The sequence below is a fragment of the Garra rufa genome, chromosome 2 (assembly GCF_049309525.1).
Source record: "Garra rufa chromosome 2, GarRuf1.0, whole genome shotgun sequence".
Taxonomy (NCBI): Eukaryota; Metazoa; Chordata; class Actinopteri; order Cypriniformes; family Cyprinidae; genus Garra; species Garra rufa.
Window position 1 is genome coordinate 1,588,992 of NC_133362.1, and position 15,677 is coordinate 1,604,668.

Consider the following 15,677-nt stretch of genomic DNA (forward strand, 5'->3'; position numbering starts at 1 on the left):
ATTTGTTTTGCTGCTTGCACAATTTGCCTAATTGAAATAATCAAAAGCAACACAATTGCTGATCATTCTGTCACTAATTTAATTGTGTTGAATCTACTGAAATATGTCAAATACAACTTTATTTAGTCCAACTCGTGTTAGGACAACCTAAAATGACTTTTGTTGCATTAACTGAAGCTGAATGGTGGATTGTTAGTTACCAGAATGCTTTGCATAGGAGATTGATCAGGAGCGTAAAAGCTGAAATTTAGGGTTATATGTGAAATGTCTGCCAAAATGAATTAAAATTGTCATCCCTATTTAATTCCAATGCTCAGAGAGCGTAGAAAATGGTCATAAAAATTACCCTTTAGCCACAATAAATCTTTAATAATGTTGTAAGTAGACCTTATAATATAAAAAATAGTTATAAACAGTATGAATAAAATGTATGCATCACTGACTGTCAATAAAGCGAAAGCTTCAGCAGTTTCAAAAGACTCTTTTACAGTCGTTCTGCTGCCGAAGCTGCAAAAGCAGAGTTTTGACCCGTTTCAATGACCTCCTTCTTTTCTTCTACAGATAGACTCCAGCGGACTGAACCTCTCACCGTCTCACCATGACCTTCTTCAGCTCTTTATTTGCCCTTCTTTTCATCAGCAGGTAAGAGCATTGTGTCATGAATCAAACTGAATTTAATTGCGTTTTCTGAATTGGACTGTGCTGAATGTGCATCTCTTTTGCTCTTTCATTTGAGAAATAAATGCATATTTTGATAGCAAATATGCAAGGGCAATATAATAGTACTCGAAAGGTAGACAGAAACAAAGGCTTGTAATTTCTTCCAGACGGATATTGGTGTCAGTGAACTATGTAAATGTGTTTTGTGTAAACTAATAATAAAACTAAATCTTTTGGTTAAATGCATTTTGAAACTGATGCATTTATTAAAGTTATGTAATTTATTGTTAATATTTATTATTTTATTAATTATTATGCTACTTGAAAAATAAATATTGGTAACACTTTCTATGAAGCCTGTATTTATAATGCATTACAAGGATATTCTTAATGCATTATAATGCATGCATAATGCCTTATAAACAGCATTATAATATGTTATATAATTTTATAAATAATCATAGCAACAGTTACGATGCACTATAATACTTACCTTTTGTGCTTATAACTTTGATGAGTACAATGCATTATAACACCAGATGAAGACTGCATTTACAATGCATTATAAGGGTGTTCTTATATGTATGTTCTTATTATGCATTATAATACATTAAGAATGCCCTTGTAATGCATTGTAAATGCAGGCTTCATCTGGTGTTATAATGGTAAGTATTATAATACATTGTTACTGTTTTTATAATTATTAATTAGATTATACAACAAATCATAATTGTGTTTATAAGGCATTACGCGTGCACTATAATACATTAATAATACCCATATGAAGGATTATAAATGCAGACTTCATATGGTGTTATGATGCATTGTACTCATCAAAGTTATAAGCACAAAAAGGTAAGTATTATAGTGCATTTTAACTGTTTTTATGATTATTTATAAAATTATATAACACATTATAATGTTGTTTATAAGGCATTATGCATGCATTATAATGCATTAAGAATGTTCTTATAATGCATTATAAATACAGGCTTCATAGAAAGTGTTACCTAAATATTTATCAGATATGAGCATTTTGGCCAAAACCGATAACCGATACTTTTTTATATTTGGAAGCCGATAACCGATATATTTGCCAATAAAACTAAATCTTTCGTTGAATGCATCTTGAAACTGATGCATTTATTAAAGTCATGTAATTTATTGTTAATATTTATTATTTTGTTATTTATTATGCAACATGAAAAATAAACATTTATTGGATATGAACATTTTGGCCGATACCGATACTTTTTTATATTTGGAAGATGACAACTGGTATATTAGCCAATAAAACTAGATCTTTTGGTTAAATGCATTTTGAAACTGATGCATTTATTACAGTCATGTAATTTAGTGTTAATATTTATTATTTTATAAATTATTATGATACTTGAAAAATAAACATTTATCGGATATGAGCATTTTGGTCGATACCGGTAACCGATACTATTTCATATTTGGAAGCTGATAACTGGTATATTAGCCAGTAAAACCAAATCTTTTGGTTAAATGCATCTTGAAACTGATGCATTTATTAAAGTCATGTAATTTATTGTTAATATTTATTATTTTGTTGTTTATTATGCAACATGAAAAATAAACATTTATCGGATATGAACATTTTGGCCGATACCGATAACCGATACTTTTTTTTTTTTGCATTTGAAAGCCGACAACTGGTATATTAGCCAATAAAGTGAAATCTTTTGGTTAAATTTATCTTGAAACTGATGCATTTATTAATAAATGTCATGAATCAAACTCATTTAATCTTGTTTTTTGAATTGGACTGTGGTAAATGTGTGTCTCTTTTGCTGTTTCATTTCAGAAAGAAATGCATATTTTGATAGCAAATATGCAAGTGCAATATACAGCGTGAATTTAGTACTCGAAAGGTAGACAGAAACAAAGGCTTATAATTTATTCCAGACGGATGTTGGTGTCAGTGAACTCTGTAAATGTGTTTTGTGAACTGATGCGAGCAGCGAAAACGATGGGAGCGTTTTCACAGTCTGCTTCACTGAAAAGTCCCTGACGGTGGTGTTTATAGAAACTGTGATGAGCATATACCCACGCACGCAAACATACATGTGCATGAGCCTGCGGCACATGCAATCGTCTCCATCGAGGAACGTCTCTGGGCTTGATACAGTAACCAGGAAATTAATATATTCTGACGCTCACCTAGTTCCCGCAGCGCTTTGAATCAGACGCTTTCATGCCTCGTGTGCCTGTCGTTCCCTGAGCTCCAAACTCCAGCGGCGTCTCTGATTATCATCAATAATGGAGACGAGGGAGCGTAGGCATGCTTTTCACATGTGGTGGCCCTAGGAAATCTTATTCTGTACATGAACACACACACATGCATCACACATGATTCAGTGAGCCTAAGTATTCATTAAACTAAATTGAGCTGAATAATGACACTATTGTCATCTTACAAATGAAACTTTGCAAGATTAAAACTGTAATTTTCTTGTTTTTTAAAGCTGCTTTGACACAAATGGTATTGTAAAAGCGCTATATAAATAAATGTGACTTGACTAGATTGGTGTGGTTTCTACAGTACGATCTGATTATGCTTATGATGAGAAATTTGAGAAATGCAGCTGTGCTATTTGTGAGTTTAGTCTTGCTTTATTAAAGGAATCAACTCGGTTTATTAGTTTGTGAATCAGACTACACTGGCCGTGCTGTTAGTTTGTTTTTGCATGCAAAAAAGCAAAGCACAATGCCATAGTAAAATTGTTTATTCATTCTTATTTGTCTTATTTATGTCATTAAATTCACTTCAGACCGTACGGGTCTCCACTCTAATGAAAGCTTAATTTGTTTTGTTGTGTGTTGAAGGAAAAGTTATTATGGATATGCACATGCAGAGACAAAAACAGAAGCTGAGCTGCGTGTGTCATTTCATCCACTGATTATCAGAAAAAGGCTGCATGAGATTAAAGAAACGGCTGTCTTTTATCTTTAGCATGTCTTGCGTCATTTGCCAGTTGATTTGGGTGCTAAACAGAGAAAGGCTCTCAGAAAGAAAGGAAAACATTAGTATTCCACTTATCCTGCACATCGTTTACATCCTAAAACAGAAAGAAGACTTTGAGTTCGCTGTGAATTTATTAACGTGTACATTTGGACAATTTTTGGTGGTCATGTTTGCATTGTCTACATGATTTTTAGCAATTGTGCAATTTACATTGTTTTAGTCAAATGCTAATTTTGTACCAGTGGTAAATGTAGATTCAGGACTATCCATTTCATAATAAAGTAATGCATTTTTGGAGGCTGTTTTTTTTTTTTTTTTTTTTTTTTTTTTTTTTTTTTTGTGAATATAGAGATGACTGTAACAAACCTAACAATGTGTTTAGATAGTCTAGATTAAGTTTTATTTAAACAAGTCAATATAGATTTTATCAGGGAAAATGTTGTCAGATACAGATAACCGATAATTTTATATATTTGGAAGACGATAACCAATATATTAGGCAATTAAACTAAATCTCATGGTTCAATGCATCTTGAAACTGATGCATTTATTAAAGTCATGTAATTTATTGTTTATTATGCAACACGAAAAATAAACATTTATCGGATATGAACATTTTGGCCGATACGATAATATTTCATATTTGGAAGCTGATAACCGGTATATCAGCCAATAAAAGTAAATCTTTCTGTTAAAGGCATCTTGAAACTGATGCATTTATTAAAGTCATGTAATTTATTGTTTATTATGCAACACGAAAAATAAACATTTATCGGATATGAGCATTTTGGCCGATACGATAATATTTCATATTTGGAAGCTGATAACCGGTATATCAGCCAATAAAAGTAAATCTTTCTGTTAAAGGCATCTTGAAACTGATGCATTTATTAAAGTCATGTAATTTATTGTTTATTATGCAACACGAAAAATAAACATTTATCAGATATGAACATTTTGGCCGATACGATAATATTTCATATTTGGAAGCTGATAACCGATATATCAGCCAATAAAAGTAAATCTTTCTGTTAAAGGCATCTTGAAACTGATGCATTTATTAAAGTCATGTAATTTATTGTTTATTATGCAACACGAAAAATAAACATTTATCAGATATGAACATTTTGGCCGATACGATAATATTTCATATTTGGAAGCTGATAACCGATATATCAGCCAATAAAAGTAAATCTTTCTGTTAAAGGCATCTTGAAACTGATGCATTTATTAAAGCAATCTGATTTATTATTAATATTTATTATTTTATGATTTAATATGCTACTTGAAAAATAAACATTTATCAGATATGAACATTTTGGCCGATACGATAACCGATAATAGCTCGTATTTGAACTACCGATATATTAGCCAATAAAACTAAATATTTTCGTTGAATGCATCTTGAAACTGATGCATTTATTAAAGTCATGTAATTTATTGTTATTATTTCATTATTTATTATACAACATAAAAAAAATAATCATTCATTGACCTGTGGTGATATATTGTGCATCCCTAGTTTTTATTCATTTTTATTATTTTTTTGTTGTTGTTGTTTTAGTACATCAAGTTAAATTAAATGAATATTAGAAATTTTGCTATGGAAACTAGCTGAAGTAACAAGGTTTTTATATATATGTATTTTAAAGATTTTTAAAATTTCAGTTAATGTTTATTTCAAGCATGTTTATTTTGTTTAGAATGTTTATTTTATAATGTTAAGTAAATTTTGTTTTACAGTTTTAATTTTATTTAACTATGTAACAACCCTGCTGATGCCCATCTCCATCTGATGCTTTGAGTCTGATGTGTTTGAGCTCTAGTGAAGCCACTCGGGCGGTTTGAGAGGCGTTCACTGTTGGATATGTGTATGTATATGTGAGGTTACGGAGGCTGTCCTTGAGTAACACGCCTGTGTCTTGTTTTATGTCTCTTTCTTTCACCCTTCTGGGACAGAATGATAATTTTTTCTTTCTTTTTCATCTCCCACTTTCCATTTGCTGGGAAAGAACAAAGCAAGAGAAGATCCAAGAGTAGCAGACAAAGTGGCTCTTGTCACAAAACACAGTCTTGTTTAAAAAGCCCAGACAGATGCAAACACGTGAAAAACTAGAAAACATGAGAACTGTGTGAAGTAATGTATAGAGGAACATTTTATGTAGGTCTCATTTATGGTGCAGGCTATATATAGTTTATACCAGTGTGAACTTTTATATTGTGTAAAACATAAAGGAAACTTCCATATATTATGGATCTCGATCTGCTACACAACATACTGTATACAATGTTTGAAATCTGGGGTTGGTAAGATTTCTTAAAGTTTTTGAAAGACGTCTCTTCTGCTCACCAAAGGCTGAATTTATTTGATAAAAAATACAGTAAAAAATGTGAAATATTAATATAATTTAAAATAGCTATTTTCTATGTGAATATCTGTTCAAATAGAAAAATGTAATTGATTGCTGTAACCAAAGCTGAATTTTCAGCATCATTACCCCAGTCTTCAGTGTCACATGATCCTTCAGAAATCATTCGAATATATAAAATAATATAAATATTATTTATAAAAATATAAAAATATATTGCAATTCAAAATTAAATAAAATTAATAAAAAACTATATACACACAAACACACACACAGATGTAATTAAAAATAATAATAATTAAAATTCAAATGTAAACAAAGTTTTTTAAAAATAATAATAATAATAATAAACTAGTCTAGCTGTTAAAAATGCAATGCAAAAATGAATCGGCCAAAGGGGAATCATTTTAGCTAATACCGACTTAACGATTTAATAAATAAATAAAAAAATAAAAAATATCTACATTAAAATTTGTTGATAAGTTGTTGCAAGCCTGAGGAAGGTTCAAAGACTATAACATTATAAATGTCTTTACTGTCATTTTTGATCAATTTGATGAGTATTAATTTCTTTAAAAAAAAAAAACAAAAAAAACTTTACTGACCTCCAAACATTTAAATGGTAAAATTAACTTTTTTTAGCTTTATTTTTCTTTTTTATTAAGTTTTTAGTAAAAAAAAAAAAGCAAAGTTTTTTTCAGGTTTTACTGTGTTTTTTTTTAATTTAAAATAAATTAAACATAAAGTTAAACACATAGTACCTTGCATTATCGCGCAACAATAATGATCCCACAACCTGACCTAGCATCCAACCGACTATATTACTAGATTAGTTCATCACAAATTGCATTTGTTTCTCTTTTGTGAATCAATTTGAACAAATGTAATAGTTGAACATGAATACGTGGCTTGGTAGCCATAGATGAATCTCCTTCAGTGCTTCCTTCAGTGAAATCATGAACATTGTCACACCACACATGCTAAATGAGAAGATCGTCACAAGCGAGTTTCCCTGCAGGCTGAAAATGAGCTTCTCAAATACTGCCGGCGGCCTCAGCGAGGGATTTCACACACGCGCCGGCAAAGATAAGGTGGATTAATGTGAAGTGAAATCCTAAAAGCTACTCGTGTGCAGCGTATCACAAAAAGACATGAACATACACTCACCCACACACTAACATACGCACATGAGAGCATCTCAAATCACTGGACAGATGAAATCATGGATTAACCTCTCATTAAGAGATGTGAGACATGATGTTCTTCGCCACAGCTGTGTTGGTATTAGCAGACATCTTTGACCCTCTTATGTAAGTCTTAAATTAACCAGAAGATTTTTATTTCTAGGAGAATTTTTTCTTATTTCTGAAGACAGTTAAACAGGCATTAAAGTGAAACTCGTACAGCTTCACATGAAGGCACATGATGATTTATTGTTACTAGTGGTTTCCTGTAGGGTTTCATGATGATGAAATTTTGACCCGCAAAACCTTAATCATATATTAAGCTTCTTAGAAAATCATTTGTGTGTTGTTTGAATATTTTCTGAAGGAACCCATTTGCTAGTGTAACATGTTATATGTAGGGTACAACGGGGCTAAAGGTGTTCTGGGGTAAAAGGCAACTTTGATATTATTTTCCTCTAAACCACTAGATGGCAGAAAAATGTGGCAGATACCGATATTTTTTTATATTTGGAAGCAATAACGATAAATTAGCCAATAAAACTAAATATCTTGAAACTGATGCATTTATTAAAATTATGTAATTTATTGTTATCATTTATTATTTCATTATTTATTATACAACATGAAAATAAACATTTATTGGATATGAACATTTTGTCAAATACCGATAACCGATATTTTTTTTTATATTCGAAAGCCGATTACCAATATATTAGCCAATAAAACTAAATCTTTTGGTTGAATGCACCTTGAAACTGATGCATGTATTAATGTAATTTATTGTTAATATTTATTATTTTATTATGTATTTCCCAACATAAAAAAATAAACATTTATTGGATACGAAAATTTTGGCAAATACCGATAACCGATATTTTTTTTTTAACATTTGGAAGCCGATAAATGATATATTAGCCAATAAAACTAAATATTTGGTTAAATGCATCTTGGAACTGATGCATTTATTAAAGTCATGTAATTTATTAATTAATATTTATTAATTTATTATTTATTATGCAATTTGAAAAATAAACATTTATCAGATGTGAACATTTTGGCAGATTTCTTCTTAATGATTTTCAGTTTTGTTTAAGATAATTATTGCAGCAGTTTTTAAATAACGAAAGATTATGTAAAAGTATGGTATTGTGTAAAAGTATTGGGGTAAAAAGCACCCCTGATGTTGGGTTTAAAAGGCACAATAATTAACATGATATTTAATAGATAGCTGACTTTTCTATTTGGAAAATATAATATATCAGGTGTCCATCATAGAGATGATCACCATGTTTAGAATGAAACCAACATGCTATTAATCATATCATATAATAAAATATCATTTGTTGTTACTACTGTAAACTGTATTAAATTATTATGGGATCTCCTTCGATGCTTTTAGAATCTTTACATTTAAAAATGATTTTGTTTCTGTATTTTAAAATATGTTTTATACTCTTTTATTGTTCAAAATAAGCAGAAAATAGACAAACGTTCAAACATTAACTGATGCCCCAAAAGGAAAAACCATGCGTTAAGAGCCTTTTGGAACTTTTGGAATTTGAAAACATGGGTAAATTTAACTTATTTTGTGTTCCGGGAATCTTCTGTAGCCTCTGTAGGGCAGTACTAAATGAAAAAAAAAAAATGATATTTAGGCAAAATAAGAAAAATGTACACATCTCCATTCAGTTGTCCTCAGTGTGAAAAGATGGATCTCAAAATCGTACAGTCATTGTTGGAAAGGGTTTAAATACACAAAAATGCTGGAAAACCAATCATTTGTGGGACCTGAAAGATTTTTCTGAAGAACAGCAGGCAGTTTAATTGTTCAGGACAAACAAGGGACTCATGAACAAAACAACTATCACTAAACAAAAAAACACAGCTGTGGATCATTCAGGTAACAACACAGGATGGGTTGTAAGGGGATGTAAACTTTTGAACGATGTCATTTCTATAAATGTAAACATCTTGTATGTGAAATATCATCTTCAGGTCAGTACTAAATAAACAATAACATGCATTTTGCATGATCTCTCTTATTTTGGTAAAATGAACATTTTGCAAATTCTGAAAGGGGGGTGTAAACTTTTAAATGACAGTTAATTAGTATTTTGCTGCTGTGCTGTGATCATTAAATAGAGTCTTTTTCTCTCATCTAATGATGCTGGTTCCTGACAAGATGAACTTTATGCAGAAGTTTAATACCTCACTAGTAAGTAACAGTGATGCTTGACTTGGCAAACGCTGCTAACTTAATTGCCTGTTTCTGGGAGGTTTGTACCAAATTGATCCGAAGCGTTCCAAGCTCCCGCTTCTATAAATGATCCTCAAATATATAACTTTTTTTCCTCTCAGAAACTTTTAAAATGAGAGCAGTTGCCATAGCAACCATCCTGAGGGATTCTCTAATGCGCCGCTCAAATACAGCCAAACATAGATAGTTCTCATTTACTCGCTCAAGTTGCTGTTATTATTATTTTCCTGTGATTTTTTTTTTTTTTTTTAGAGCAGATCACACAACAAGCCAGACAGTTTAAAAAAAAAAAAAAAAAAGGATGAGGTGTTGAGGCAAACATGTGAGTGATGGCAGAGATGTGATGTTAATTTATTGTCCTGCTGATTAATGATTCTTGTTTATTTACCTCATTTGCTCCGGCAGAGCAAAATGAATAAGTAATTGTCCTGGTGCGGTGATTTTCCGGATGATTAACTATAATCTGACAAAACAAACAGCAAGAAACACTCTGAGCATCCAGTCCAGGTCTGAAAAGTCATTGCATGTAAGTGCTTTCAGTTGTTAGCAGTTTAAATATATATATTATATAAAAAAAGATACATATATGTATATACACTGCTGCTCAAAAGTTTGATTTTTAATGCTTTTTAAAGGAGACTTTTCTGCTCATCAAGGCTGCGTTCATTTGATTAAAAATACAGAAAAAAACTAATATTGTGAAATGTTAATGGAGTTTAAAATAGTGGTTCCCTTTCGATACTTTCACTCGTACTGCGTCGTAAGACGCTTATGGGAAAAGCTCCTTTTCTCCTGAGACTGAAGCATTTCAATAACGCAGTGTAACTGCACGGCCATTGGTTCGTGCAGTGTTAAAGAAACGAACCAATGGCTCGGCAGCGGAGATGCACAAACCTATGGCGATGATTCGCGCCCGATCGCGCCAAAAGGGGCGGAGCATCTGGCTATATAAGCGAGCATTTCGCCATAGGGAACTCAGATCCTTCTTCTTCAGCGACGACTTCTGATCTTCGCAGAGACTGACTACGCAGACTTCGCTCAAGCAAGCCTCTTCTTCGCCGTTGACGAGCCTCGCAGCGGATCTTCACTGCTCGGCGGATTGACGCTCCGGAGCTGATTCCCTGCTGCTATCCGGCGAACATCAAAAGAGCAATTCAAAGAGCAAATTTCTAACGGCGTTGTTTCAAATGCCACGGCGTTTTTGTCGCTCGTGCAGAGCCCCTCTGCACGCCGCTGACACTCACGCTGAGTGCGTCTCGTGCCTGGGTCACGCCCACGCTGAGGCTGCGCTCAGTGAGACGGAATGTTCCCATTGCGGGAATATGAGTCTCACTTCCCTCCGCTCGCGGCTAGCTTTCTTTTCAGAGAGCGACGCCGCTCCTCGCGCCCTCCCGCTTACTTCCTCGCAAGAGCCTGCTAGGAAGAAGCAGCGGGGCAGGAGAGCTAAGAGCGCGGTGACAGGCGAGCTCACGCCGGCTCAGACCCCGCGTGCCTCGCCTTCACCCCATGGAGAGGAATCGCCAGTTCTCTTCCTGCATCCTGACCAGCGTCCCTCCGCGGCTGCGAGCGATCTGGTCTCCTTCGGAGGAAGTGAATGCGAGGATGACAGCATGTCATTGGCCGCATCTGACGCAGAGGAGTTGTCGGGCTCTTCTCATGACCCCGCCCCCTTGCCGTCTGCGCAACCCAGCGCCGCCAGCGCCGGTATGGATGCCGAACTGTTCCGCATCCTATCTAAAGCTGTCGAGGAGCTGGATCTTCACTGGTCTCCTCCCGAGGAGCCCTCTAGGAGCTGGTTGGACGAATGGTTTCTGCCGGAGCCGCCAGGCCCCTCGTCAGCGAGCTTCACCATTCTTCCCCGAAGTCCACGACGAAATTTCGAAGTCCTGGCGTGCTCCATACTCCGCCCGCCTTCATACTTCCTCTTCTGCTGCCCTCACTACGGTCGATGGCGCCGAGGAAAAGGGCTACGAGAAGCTGCCCCCGCTGGACGAGTCTGTTGCTGCGCACCTTTGCCCGCCCACCGCTATCGGCTGGAAGGCGAGGGTGTCACACCCGTCCAAGCCCTGCAGGACGACCTCTACCCTCGCTGGACGAGCGTATTCGTCTGCTGGACAGGCAGCTTCAGCGCTTCACTCAATGGCGGTACTCCAGGTGTACCAAGCGAAACTCCTCCGCGGGCTGGACGAGTTGGGCCTGGATGATTCTCCGCTCAGAGAAATCCGCAGCGCTACGGATCTGGCGTTACGCGCCACGAAGATGACGGCTCAGGCAATCGGGCGATCGATGGCCAGTTTGGTGGTGCTGGAGCGCCACTTATGGCTTAATCTAACAGAGATCAAGGACGCGGATAAGGTCGCTTTCCTTGACTCCCCCATCTCGCCGACCGGCCTGTTTGGCCCAGCTGTCGAGGGTTTCGCGGAGCGCTTCACTGCAGCGCAGAAATCGTCCCAAGCCATGCGACACTTTCTGCCTAAACGCTCGAGCTCTGCAACGGCTCCTAGTCGCCCCAAGCCGGCGCCGACTCAGCAGCCTGCAAAAGCCACGCCTCCAGCTGCGCAACCAGCTCCTCAGACGGAGCTCCGTCCTCGTTCACGCCCAGCCAAGCGCTTTCCCTTCCCTAAGCGCCAGGGACCTCGGCCAAGAGTGGTGTTGGACCAGGCGCCGCCAGCGTCTTCCTGATCTCAGCAGCAGGAAGAGGGAGGGGCCAAGTCTCGCAGCAGCCGGACCAGCCCCCAAAGTGCCTCTTTTGAACCCTTTTACACCCCGTTCTGTTCCGAGTGTAAAGGGACACATGTTTGTAAACGATTTAGCTGTAACTCACGGGCCCTTTGTATCAGCGCCCTTACAGCAAACCGCTGTGATAGCGGAAAAAATAAAAAACAAACATTTTCAAGAAAAGAGCAAATTTCCTCTTCCAATGCTTTCAGACAGCATACAGCTGTGCGAACCATTGCAGCCCCTGGCGACACGATCCGCGGCGTGGCAAGTCATCCCCGGAGTGTCAAAATGGGTTTTGGGTATAATAGAACGAGGCTATGTACTCCAGTTCGCTCGAAGACCACCTCGCTTTCATGGTGTGATCACCACCTCAGTTCGCAGCAAAGACGCAGACGTCTTGCGATTAGAGGTAATGAATCTGTTGGCCAAGGGCGCCGTGGAAACGGTCCCCCCAACACAGAGCGAGTCAGGTTTTTACAGCCGTTACTTCCTCGTTCCAAAGAAGGATGGCGGTCTACGTCCCATCCTCGATCTCAGACAGCTGAATCGCGCCCTCATGAGACGGCCGTTCAGAATGCTTACACTAAAACAGATCCTCTCGCAGATACGCAAAGGGGACTGGTTTTGTTCACTGGATCTGAAGGATGCATACTTCCATATTCAGATCGCCCCCCATCACAGGCAATTCTTGAGATTCGCCTTCGAGGGAGTGGCATATCAATATACAGTCCTTCCGTTCGGACTGTCGTTAGCCCCTCGCACGTTTACAAAGTGCATGGACGCAGCGCTTTCCCCTCTGAGACAGATGGGAATCCGCGTCCTGAACTATCTAGACGACTGGCTCATTCTAGCCCAGTCAGAGAACGAGCTAACGCACCACAGATCCTTAATCCTCAGCCACTTAGAGTGCCTAGGACTCAAGGTCAATTTTGCCAAGAGCGTACTGTCTCCCAGCCAACGCATTGCGTTCCTGGGAGCAGTTTTCGACTCATGTCAAATGAAGGCAGCAGTTGCGCCGCAGAGAGCCCAAGCCATTCGCAGGCTCGCGGCTTCCTTCAAAATAGGAGCCCTTCGCCCACTCAAGATTTTTCAGAAGATGCTCGGCCTTATGGCCTCAGCATCTCCAGTACTTCAGTTGGGTCTGCTTCAAATGCGCCCCCTGCAGTTCTGGCTGAAACCAAAGGTTCCTCCTCAAGCTTGGCGTTTGGGACGCCAGCGCATCAAGGTAGATCGGGCCTGTATAGCAGCCCTAGCTCCTTGGAGGTGCGCTCAATGGATGGAACAGGGCGTTCCCCTGGACTTGGTGGTCAGAAGGAAGGCAGTCTCGACAGACGCCTCCAACTTAGGTTGGGGGGCGCTGTGCGACGGCCAGCCTGCTTTCGGCCTATGGTCGAAAGTGGAGAGTCGCCTTCACATCAACTGCTTGGAAATGCTAGCAGTATGTTTAGGCCTTCACACCCTTCTACCTGCCCTGAAAGGACACCATGTCTTAGTCCGTTCGGACAGCATGACAGTGGTGTCCTTCATAAATCACCAAGGGGGCCTCTCGTCGAGACGTCTATTTACGATGGTAGAACGTCTCCTGAAATGGGCTCAGCTGCACTTCCGCTCTCTGAGAGCGACGCATGTGCCAGGCAAACTGAACCAGGGAGCAGACATGTTGTCTCGGAGCAACGTCTCCTCAGACGAATGGACGCTTCACCCTCACACGGTTCAGCAGATATGGGCTGTCTTTGGCAGGGCGCGAGTAGATCTTTTCGCCTCAAAAGACAATCATCACTGCCCAATTTATTTTTCGAAGGAACAGGACGCATTGACCCAAGAATGGCCCAATCTCCTGTTATACGCGTTCCCTCCGATCGCTCTGCTACCACAAGTCATCAGGCGAGTGCGGGAACAGAAACTCAAAGTCCTGTTAGTGGCTCCATTCTGGCAGAACCAGCATTGGTTTCCAGATCTTCCCGGGCTGCTCTCAAGAGCACCATGGGCCATGCCACTGAGACGAGATCTCTTAACACAGGCGAACAGAACGATATGGCACCCCCAACCGGAATTGTGGGCGCTGCACGTTTGGGCTCTAGACGGGAGCCTTTAAGTCTCCCTGAGTCGGTTTTGAGTACTATTTCACAAGCTAGAGCACCCTCTACGAGGCGGCTCTACGATCTCAAGTGGTCTGTCTTTTCCGCCTGGTGTTCCACCCGCGGTGCGGACCCAATTTCATGTGACATATCTGTGATATTGTCCTTCTTGCAAGAGCTGTTGGATAAGGGGAGATCCCCTTCTACGCTCAAGGTCTATGTTGCAGCTATAGCGGTATTCCATGACCTTGTAAACGGTCAATCTGTGGGAAGGAACGACTTGGTCGTTCGTTTTTTAAAGGGGTCAAGGCGGCTTAATCCTCCTCGCCCCGTCACGGTTCCGTCTTGGGACTTACCCACAGTGTTGAGGGCCTTGAAAGACCCTCCCTTCGAACCGCTTCAGTCCATAGGCCTTCGCCCCCTGACGTTGAAGACTGCCCTGCTATTGGCATTAGCATCAGTCAAACGCATGGGTGATTTACAGGCGCTCTCTGTGAGCCCCGCTTGCTTGGAATTCGGGCCAAATGACTCTAAGGTCATCCTGAAGCCAAGACGTGGGTATGTTCCCAAAAGTCTCTCTACACCTTTTAGAGACCAGATTATTTCCCTTTTGGCTCTTCCTCCTACGGAGCAAGACCAGGGATTTAACCCTCTCTGCCCCGTCAGGGCTCTGAGATGTTATATAGAGCGTTCTGCCCCTTTTAGGCAGTCAGAACAGCTGTTTGTGTGTTTTGGTGGCCGCACCAAGGGGTTTTCGGTCACAAAACAGAGATTATCCAAATGGATTGTGGAAGCCATCACGCTGGCTTACTCCTCTTTGGGCCTACAATGTCCCATGGGAGTAAGGGCCCATTCGACGAGGGGCATCGCCTCGTCCTGGGCGTGGTCTAGTGGGGTTTCCATTGCAGAAATTTGTGCGGCGGCAGGCTGGGCCTCACCGTCCACATTCGCTAGATTCTATAACTTGGACGTTCCAGTCTTACAGACTCGGGTCCTTTCCACATAGTGGTATGTCTGTTACCAGTATGTTATATATAGTGCACCTTGGCCTCTTTGGAGCTCCAAGTTGTACTTATTCCTTGGAACGGACGTTTATCAGGCTATCTGATCGAACAAATTGGCCCTTATTAGTCCTTTAGTGCTAGGGTCATGTCAGTCGTTCCTCTACCTTAGCAACGGCGGGATTGTACTGGTTCCCCATAAGCGTCTTTCAGACGCAGTACGAGTGAAAGTATCGAAAGGGAACGTACTCGGTTACTTTCGTAACCTCGGTTCCCTGAGATACGGGAACGAGTACTGCGTTGCTGGCCGTGCTAGGTAGCTGCACGACTCAGTCGTCGCTTCAGTCGAAGTACCTGAGTTCCCTATGGCGAAATGCTCGCTTATATAGCCAGATGCTCCGCCCCTTTTGGC

The 15,677-nt window shown here is 39.2% G+C and overlaps 1 protein-coding gene across 1 annotated transcript in view; it reads left to right on the plus strand.

The window, feature by feature from the left end:
- The first annotated feature begins 557 nt into the window (after positions 1-557).
- The window catches only part of LOC141325131 (gamma-aminobutyric acid receptor subunit pi-like), a 65,253-nt gene continuing 50,133 nt past the window's right edge, over positions 558-15,677 (plus strand). The window contains exon 1 of the mRNA XM_073833621.1: positions 558-642. Coding sequence (XP_073689722.1) covers positions 599-642 — 44 coding nt within the window. The 5' untranslated portion in view covers positions 558-598. The remainder of the gene's footprint in view (positions 643-15,677) is intronic.